Here is a 9,886-nt window from a genome sequence, read left to right as displayed (position 1 = left end):
AGCACTAAGATCATCGGGCCAACTGCTCTTAGTGCAACCTTGGTCTCGGCTGAAGAACAAAGGAGACCGTGCCTTTCCCGTTGCCGCACCCAGGTTATGGAATACTCTTCCTCTTCATATTCGCGCATCAGATTCCATTCAGTCTTTTAAATCACGTCTAAAAACGTATTTGTTTAACCTGGCATTCAAGGTGAATTAGGGTAATTTACATCTGGCTTTGCATTTAGATTATGTAATTATTTTATATTTTATTTATTTTATTTATATCTGTAATTTATATTTTATATTGTGATTTTTATCTGTATCATGATTTTACTGGAAAGCACTTTGGTGTACTTCGGTCTTTAAAAATGTGCTATATAAATAAATTTTGATTGGTTGATTGAATGAAAGCAGGAAAAACCCCTAAGTGCCATTTCTCATTCTACAACTTCAACAACTGCACATGAATTATACTTCATATACAGACCCACAGTCTCTGATTGCTCTGAAATCTCACTGACAGCCAATAGAAATAAAGAAAAGTCCAGACTGACAGTCTCTGTGGGTTTAGGCAGTGAACAGCTCAGTTGAAGTATATCACAAACTAATGGAATTGGATCCAACTTTGTGAAACAGTTTCAGCACAACTTTCTGTCACTTCTATTTGGAGCCAAAAGAAAAACTGTTGTTCAGTCGTTTGGAAAGACACAACATTTCTGAAAGCACTCAAATATCTTCACATTTGTTTTCAGACACTAAAGAAAGTTTCAAACATCAACCAAAGATCTGAAATATAGAAACAAAACAGCAGCTGCAGTCAGTGAACTCACCTCAGACTCTCCAGTCGACAGTTTGGACTCTCCAGTCCAGCACACAGAACCTTCACTGTTGAATCCCGCAGCTTGTTGAAACTCACGTCCAACTCTGTCAGATGGGAGGGGTTAGACTTCAGAGCTGAGGCCACAACTGCACCGTGAGTTTCTGAGAATTCACAGTTTATCAGTCTGTGATTATAGAAAATATAAAATGTGTTTTTATAAAAGCTGAAAATATGCATTATAAACACAGACTGAATGTACTGTATTTGAAGACAAAACAGAGTGAGGTCATAATCTGATTAACCTGATCTATACTTAAAATTTTTAAATCCGCTGTTTCTGTGTCACCAGCTACACTTTCAATAATTTCTTTAGGTGACAATGTAGTGGAGTAAGTTTCAAATATTGATTTGTTAAGCTGGAGCGTATTTGGTCTGACATTTTTGGAGATATCGGTTACTGCTGTTGTCTCACATTGCAAGTTGTGATGGAGCACTCAGAGCTCGTATACTGCAGTTAAACATGTCTCCCAGCACACGGCTGACTGTATTCTCTCTGAGGTTGGACATGATTCAATTAGATTATATCTGTCAGGAGAAGTTTATCTCTGTGTTTATTTGTTTCTGAGCAAGTCGTTTGGCTGAGATTAGAAAGTAATCTAAGATCTGATCTTAGATCAGAAAGTAATTGGACAATTTTAATGAACTTTAACGCCTTCGAGCAAATGTGGAACTGAATCATTCGCTTTTCTCTATTTCCTGATGATCATATGTGACATACATGTTTTAACCATTAATTTTAATTTAAACTGACATTTAACATATTTTAAGGAGGAAAGAGAAATTTCACCAGAGAATGTTGATGCTGTTCATGGAGACTGAAGACAGACAGAATGATTTATTTGTCATTTTCTTAATATTTCTGCTGCTCTTTCTTTCTGTGTTAAAATATTTTAACTGACAGTTTTAATTTAAAATCAATGGTTAAAAGGTGACAATTAAAATAACAACAAAGTTGTGGTTTGAATGTTGATATTCTGTGAGTTATTTAATCACACAGGTACAGGACATATTTTATGATATGTTTAAGTTTATGCATGTTTGTGGTGTGATGAGCATGTAGTGGGCTGTTATGATGTAAACTGTATGGATGTGTTTGGAAACAGAAAGATTATTTTGTTGGATAAAATGACGGTGATCAACCCATCAGCTGTTTGCAGCGCTGGTAGACTTGGTCAGGTGAACCACCTGTCACCTGACTCAAACAAGCTCTCCTCCTCCACAGTCCTCATTTATAAACAAACCGAACATCACGGCAAACAGCTGGATTTTCCCATTCCAGTGCAGCTAGCCAAAGAGTCAACAGCCACTTCCTGCTACAGACACAGACAGTAAAGTGGACAGTCTGTCCTGTTTTAACATAAACTCACTGCTGCAGCACTAAAGTGATCCCCTCACACTCATGTTTAGTTTGAGTGTCCTTATTTTCCTTAGAGGTATCCATCCTGTCACTAGTTAGCTAACATAAACTAATGTGAGTCTGCCAACCAACCAATCAATCACATGACGTCACGTCCCGCGCTGACAGAAGATGGCGCTAAACATGTTTTTAAAACTCTAACTTTAAACACTTGTTTCTTAAACCCAGCTTCACAGACAGAATTACATATTTGTCCATATTTTAGAGCAGGGCTCAGGGGTGTAAATGAGCCTTTATATGTGTTTCATCTCCCTTTTAACATTTAACTCAATTCAATTCAATTCAATTTTATTTATATAGCGCCAAATCACAACAAAAGTCGCCTCAAGGTGCTTCATAGGTACAGAGAAAAACCCAACAATCATATGACCCCCTATGAGCAGCACTTTGGCGACAGTGGGATGGAAAAACTCCCTTTTAACAGGAAGAAACCTCCGGCAGAACAAGGCTCAGGGAGGGGCGGCCATTTGCGACCGGTTGGGGTGAGAGAAGGAAATGAGAATGAAAACTTCACCTGATATGTCTGTGTAGGTTCTCACCATCCAGTCATGGTAATCTAAGGAGCCTGGAAAGAAAAGTGACTTCTTAAACTTTCTTGAAGACGTTTCATCTCTCGAAATCTCTGCTGATAATCACCCACACCCTTTTATCAATAGTTGGTCAAATACCCTCTTAAGGGACACTCCCACTAGGATTAAAATCTGGGACTCTCCTCTATTTGTTCAAAAGTTGATTCTGTTCATCTGGACGTAGCGTTTTGTGGGAGAAACATTTCGTCACTCATCCAAGTGACTTCTTCAGTCTCAGCTGACTGCAGGTTTCCCCAATCTTATAAACAGTACATTTGCATAATGACTGAAACCAGCCCAGTGAAGGAACAATGGGCTGGGAGGTCAGTTCCTTAATCTTAATTATAAATTAAATTCTCATGACCATTGATCAACAACTACTGATCAAAACCCACTGATCAAAGACCACTGATCAGTGTCCATCAGTCCCATTCACAAGGAGTTGGGGAATGGCTGCAATCACAGCATTGTAAGATGGTGAAAGATGTACCCTTAGGCCCCCTCCTCGATTCAGAGATGGTCTTTCCCTACCTGTCTCTGAAGGTTCTCAGTCTTCCCTACCATTACAGTCTCAGCTAAAAATATATTAAAATGTGCAATGCCAAGGAATGTACTCTGGACTCCATTTCAACGCAAAATAATAAAACAAAGTAAATAAAGGACTGTGATTCTTATTTTAAAAATTAAACTATTAACCTACATTGATCAATGATGTTAATGATCAAATCTGGACTCACCGAGCCTTTCTGCAGTTCCTCACAGCTGGAATCAGTCTCAGTCGTCCGTCCTGTGAAGCTTTGTACTTCTGCAGGTCCAACTCTTCCAGAACCTCCTCTGACATCTGCAGCATGAAGGCCAGAGCTGAGCAGTGGATCATAGAGAGTTTCTTCTCTGATCTGATCTCTGACTTCAGGAACTCTTGGATCTCCTGATGTACTGAGAGGTCGTTCATCTCCATCAGACAGTGGAAGATGTTGATGCTTCTGTCAGGAGAGATTTTACGACTGTTCATCTTCTTCAGGTTTTTGATGACTCTCTGGATGGTTTCTGGACTGCTCTCTGTCTGACCCAGCAGAGCTCCTAAGAGTCTCTGGTTGGACTCCAGACAGAGGCCATGAAGGAAGCGGACAAACAGGTCCACGTGGCCATTTTTACTCTGGAGGGATTTCTTTATGATTATCTTGAGAAAATCATCCAGAGATGACCCACTGTACTTTTGCCCCAAAAAGTCCCTCAGCACCTTTGTCTTCCTGTTGGTGAGACAGTGGAACATGTATACTGCAGCCAGAAACTCCTGAATGCTCAGATGAACAAAGCAGTAGACTGGTTTCTGGAAGATCACACACTCTCTTTTGAAGATCTCTGTACAAACTCCTGAGTACACCGAGGCCTCTGTCACATCCAGACCACACTGCTCCAGGTCTTCTTGGTAGAACATGATGTTTCCTTTCTCCAGATGTTCAAACGCCAGCCTCCCCAGCTTCAGAAGAACTTCCCTGTTAGCCTCCGTCAGCTCCTGTGGACTCGTCTCATGTCCCTCGTGGTACTTGTTCTTCTTCCTCTTTGTCTGAACCAGCAGGAAGTGTGAGTACATGTCAGTCAGGGTCTTGGGCAGCTCTCCTCTCTGCTCTGTAGTCAACATGTGCTCCAGAACTGTAGCAGTGATCCAGCAGAAGACTGGGATGCTACACATGATGTGGAGGCTCCTGGATGTCTTCATGTGGGAGATGATTCTGCTGGACAGCTCTTCATCACTGAATCTCCTCCTGAAGTACTCCTCCTTCTGGGCGTCAGTGAAGCCTCGTACTTCTGTTAGCCTGTCAACACATGTAGGAGGGATCTGATTGGCCGCTGCGGGTCGGGAAGTTATCCAGACGAGAGCCGAGGGAAGCAGATTCCCCTGGATGAGGTTTGTCAGCAGCTGGCTGACTGATGACTTCTGTGTGACATCAGACAGCAGCTTCCTGTTGGTGAAATCCAATGAAAGTCTGCTTTCATCCAGGCCGTCAAAGATGAACAAAAGCTGAGAGACAGCCAGCTTCTCTGCTGTGACCTTCTGTAATGTTGGATGGAAAACATGGAGCAGCTCCAGAAGACTGTACTGCTCATCTCTGATCAGGTTCAGCTCCCTGAATGAAAGCAGAACCACCACACTGACATGTTGGTTCTCCAAGCCCTCTGCCCAGTCCAGAGTGAACTTCTGCACTGAGAAGGTTTTTCCAACACCAGCCACGCCGTTGGTCAGAACCACTCTGATGGGTCTCTGTTGGTCAGGTAAGGCTTTAAAGATGTCCTGGCACCTGATTGGAGCGTCATGGAGGGCGTCCATCTTTGAAGCTGTCTCCAGCTGCCTCACCTCATGTTGGGTATGAACCTCTTCACTCTGTCCCTCTGTGATGTAGAGCTCAGTGTAGATGGTGTTGAGGAGGGTTCTACTTCCTGTTTCATCACTTCCTTCAGTCACACGTTCACATCTCGTCCTCAGACTGATCTTATGTTCATCTAAAACCTCCTGCAGATCAACATCTGCTGAAAGAAAGAAAAACAGAAAGAAAACTCTTCAATGTCTGAACAACACAAGAAGTCCAGTTTTCAGAAATGAGTCCATCAGCAGACAGATGTTCAGTCTTACTTTGTACACAGCTGCTCTGACTGGCTGTCTGCAGTCCAGCTCTGGATCTTTCTCCACACTGGGGACAGGACGAGTCTCCTGATGAAGCAGACTGGTCCCAGTATGAGGAGAAGCACCCTCTGCAGAACCAGTGTCCACAGCTGGTAGAGACTGGATCCTTCAGGACGTCCTGACACAAAGCACAGCAGGACAGCTGCTCCTCCTCACAGACACTGCTCCTCTTCCTCTTCCTCCCCCTGTGAACACATTTCTTTATCACTAAAATCATCGACTGTCAGTGACAAACATGCAGATTTGATGACACTGTGCAGAAGCTCTGATGGTCACAGAGAAAAGTCAAAGTGGAGAAACTTCTGTTTGAATTCAGAATGAGAGTGATGTTTCCTTTTAGTTGACTCATTAGAAAAATGACAAAAATTAAAATGCGACTCAAAGGAAACATCACTCTCATTCTGAATTCAAACAGAAGTTTCTCTACTTTGACTTTTCTCTGCAGCTGTGTCGAGCTCGAGCTGCGAGTCATGTTTTCGGCGCTACGTTGTAGTGAGATAAGTTTGTGGGTGTTTTGTGCAGCTTCAGCTGTCCTTTTAACTGCTCGCTGGTTAGCTAGCGTGAGCTATAAGCTAACAGCTAGCATGGTTAATGACGCTAGAGTTCCACGCACATGCAAACAGCTCGTCTCTACTGCTTTAACTGTTAAAACAGAGGCAATACTGCTGCTGACAGGGTTTATTATGTGAAACAGCAGCTGTTTAGTTTAAACAGTCTGCATTAAGCTGGGCAAACACTGTGCGATTTTTTTCAGTCGTGTTATTCAGCTCCTGCTCAAACTGTACAATTAAATCTCAGGGGTTAGAAGTTCATAGGTCACGATGCAGGTCTCACACTATACGGCCTGATGCTCTGATGCGACCTGAGTGCTCACACTGTGCGTCCATAACATGAAGCTTATCATAGAAAAATCTGTCCCTCGCTCTCCCTCTCTCTGTCTTTCACTCACACAGGCAGACACACACCGTCAACTTTGCTAAATTACTAATGAAAAGCATTGAACAGACAGCTGTGATTGAGCAGCAATGTCCATCCAACTCTTTTCATGGTTGTTGTAGTCGTGATAATTTTGTGAGGCCACACTGAAAAGCCTCAGATACGGAAGCGTAGAGCTGCCACCCAGGCAAAAGAAACATAGAAAAGTGAAAAGTATATTGTTCTAACAATATACCTTTCACGTTTGAACAATATAATATCAGGTTATTACAATATACAGAATTATCACGTTCGTACAATATAAATATTATAGAGGCTACATCGCAGCTCCAGTCGCGCTTCCATCACCGTCTTTCGTCTTTTCCCAGAGTAACAGCCAAACAGGAGGATCTATTGGCGAGCACTGCTTAGCCTTGCACGCGTTCTTATTTTAAACTTAATCTGGAATTCATTGCAAACTGTTTGTGCGGGATATGAATGACAAGATTTTGTTTTTCTACAAGAGTTAGCAAAAACCATCTCCAGTGTGATCAAATCTTCTTGCCAAACATCCGCAGCTTGGCAGTGTATACAGCACTATAATGACCAGACCTAATACTTTTGAAAACCATACATCTTTCCACAGGTTTCAACTTCATCAGACATCACATAGACACAGAGCCGGATGAGGCCAGCACAAACAGCAGCCTAACCGACTAAGATGATGGATCCATGGGGTCAGGAAAGCCAGAAGCAGGGGAGCTGGAGAGGTACCTTTCATGTCCATTCACTGGAGGTGTGGATCTATTGCATGGCGTTCCTCACATCAAGAAGCTGTTGATCAAAACCAATACAGCTCTTCCTGCATCTGGAGCTTGTGAAGGACTTCTCAGTCATGCAGGACTCCTGTTCACTGCTGAACAGTTACAGCTTCAAAGAAAAAACCTTGAGAGCAAACTGCTGCTGAAGCTTAACCATCACCTCACTGAGTGAAGAAAGGGCACATTTTTGCTAAATATGCAGAAATAGATGCACACCCATACCACTTATGGTAAACTGAGCTGCCTTGTGTGAACATATGTTGAAGATGCCTCGTTCTGCTTTCTCTGAGGCTGCTGTGCCATTTGGAGCAAACATGAATATAAAGTTTGCAGCATATCTTGTCACTGGAAATTGTTTGCACTGTTTATATATTTATATTATTTACTGCAGGTATTGGTGAAAAAAGCTTTATGTTGTGAAAAACTGAAATCTGGAAATTAGAATCATTGTGCCTTATTTTGTTGATGTTTTTACGTATATTTCTTTTGAAAATACTAAAATTTGTTTATTTATTTATTTTTGTTTGTCTGATAATATTTATTTAAAAAATTAATTGGACATTTCAAACAGTTACTCAGTACTTGAGTAGTCTTTTTACCAAGTACGTTTTTACTCTTACTTGAGTAACTTTTTTGACAACTACTTTTCACTTTTACTTGAGTAATAATATTTTAAAGTAATGCTACTGTTACTTGAGTACAATTTTTGGATACTCGACCCACCTCTGTGTAAAATAAAGACCATTTTTTGAGCTTTGACCACTCTGAGTCCAGTCTTTCTCTGTCGCCAAAAGAATTCAAAAGAACGGAATTTAATACGCCCTATGACAGCTGGGATTGGCTCCAGTGCCCCCCGTGGCCCTGAAAAGGATAAGTGGAAGCGAATGGATGGAAAATTCACTTTCAATTTAGTGATGATCATTTTCAAACCAATACATTGAATTTCAAATTAGGCTAATTCAAATTCAGTTTTAGAAGCTTTTATTCAAGTTGAGCAATTCATATTTGAATTTAACTTGTTCAAATTCAGTTTTTAATGTCACAAAGTTCTGCCCATAAACAATGAGCTACAACCTCAAGTTGTCCTCTGAGCGGAACAGTTAACATTGGTCTTTATGTGCAGCTCTAAGGAAGTGTCACTTTACTTGGATCATTTCTGTTGGGTTCAGGTCACGTGTCTTAGAACATCATCCTTCTAATGTTTGTGATGACTCAGCTCACAGACACTCATCCTGATATTTTCCTTTAAAATTTGATGGTATAGTTAATCTGAGTTTACAGTTTATCTGCATAAATCTACAGAAAACAAACACCATAAAGCATCAGTTTCACCATAAAGAATAAACTGTTGTTTCCTTCCTTTTAATTCAGAGAAAAACTTTGATTTTGATTTTCAGCTGCAGAGACGTTCAAAGACAATCAGGACAAATCAGTTTCATTTCTTCCATGAAAACTTTCACTGTCAGGAGACATTTTAGTCAAAAATCTGAAACATGAAACTGATTTTTACAAATTAGAAAGTGATCACGATCATTATTTACACTCTGAATAAATGAGTTAGCAGCTCCCTTACATTGTTGCTGCAGGTCCATGACTGTAAGGTGGAGGTGTTTGTGTAACCCCGTCACTCCTCACAGACACACAGCTGGATGCTGCACATGTTGCTCCGTCCTCTTCCTCCATCTTCTTGATGTCAGGGTGGAGTTAGTCTGAGAGGTAAACACACACACTCAGAGGTGCTGTTGTACTGGAAGCATCACACTGACGGGTTTCTAAACACGGAGTGCTGTGACGAATGTGTTATGTTATGAGGGGTAACCAGCCCCACTCCTTACTCCTCATATATACGTATATATATATATATATGTATATGTATATATATATCAGATTAAGGTCGACTATATATATATATATATACATATACATATATATATATATATATATATATATATATATACGTATATATATGTATATGTATATATATATATATATAGTCGACCTTAATCTGACAGAGAAAGTGATGATTTTATGGATAATTAAAGTCAGTCATATATCCACAAACACAAACACAACAAGCTGAAAGTCAGTGATGCTGCTCGGTTTGCAGTCCTGAACATCACGGCACAAGCAGGATCCACTGCACTGTTAATGTTAGCTGTGTTATATTGCTGCCTCTGTTCGGTGGTGTCGAGCCAAACGGACTTTAACGTGTGTTTGAACGAGCTGACGGTTCACTCGTTAAGCTGAAAGAAAGATGCTTTAATCACAGCAGTCACACATGTGTCCACTGCACCATCTGATACTCGTCTTTGAGTGAAGATTTAAGGTAATAGGAAATATAAATAACTGCAACTTGAATCTTTGACACATAGTTCAAGCTCACTGCTGTAATATCTCATAATAATCTGACAATATATATAATATTGGCCATATTATATTTACATTACCACAGTGAGATGACTTAAGTCTCATGAACAACATTAACTAATTGTTATTTACTAGCTAATCTTACAATGAGTGTTCAGTACAGAAATGAAGCCCAACAATCATGTTTTACAGTCCTGTGGTCTCAGCCTCAGATACTCATCAAATCAAAGCTCATGTAGAAACAAACAAACG

General features: G+C 40.7%; 1 protein-coding gene across 1 annotated transcript; it reads right to left on the bottom strand.

Moving 5' to 3' along the window:
- Positions 1 to 808: 808 nt before the first annotated feature.
- Positions 809 to 8,950, bottom strand: LOC146626050 (protein NLRC3-like). Its single transcript, XM_085362232.1, has 4 exons — positions 8,841 to 8,950; positions 5,481 to 5,710; positions 3,586 to 5,377; positions 809 to 986 (listed from the first exon to the last, which is right to left on the bottom strand). Exons 1-4 carry the CDS (start codon positions 8,948 to 8,950, stop codon positions 809 to 811), a joined length of 2,310 nt encoding a protein of 769 aa, XP_085218358.1.
- Positions 8,951 to 9,886: the final 936 nt, after the last annotated feature.

This window comes from Diplotaxodon limnothrissa, linkage group LG9 (genome assembly GCF_057381915.1).
Source record: "Diplotaxodon limnothrissa isolate DT_005_m linkage group LG9, D_limnothrissa_male_GT1.1, whole genome shotgun sequence".
In the NCBI taxonomy this organism is placed as follows: domain Eukaryota; kingdom Metazoa; phylum Chordata; class Actinopteri; order Cichliformes; family Cichlidae; genus Diplotaxodon; species Diplotaxodon limnothrissa.
The sequence above is the reverse complement of the archived record's forward strand: the minus strand, read 5'-3'. Positions and strand labels throughout refer to the sequence as shown.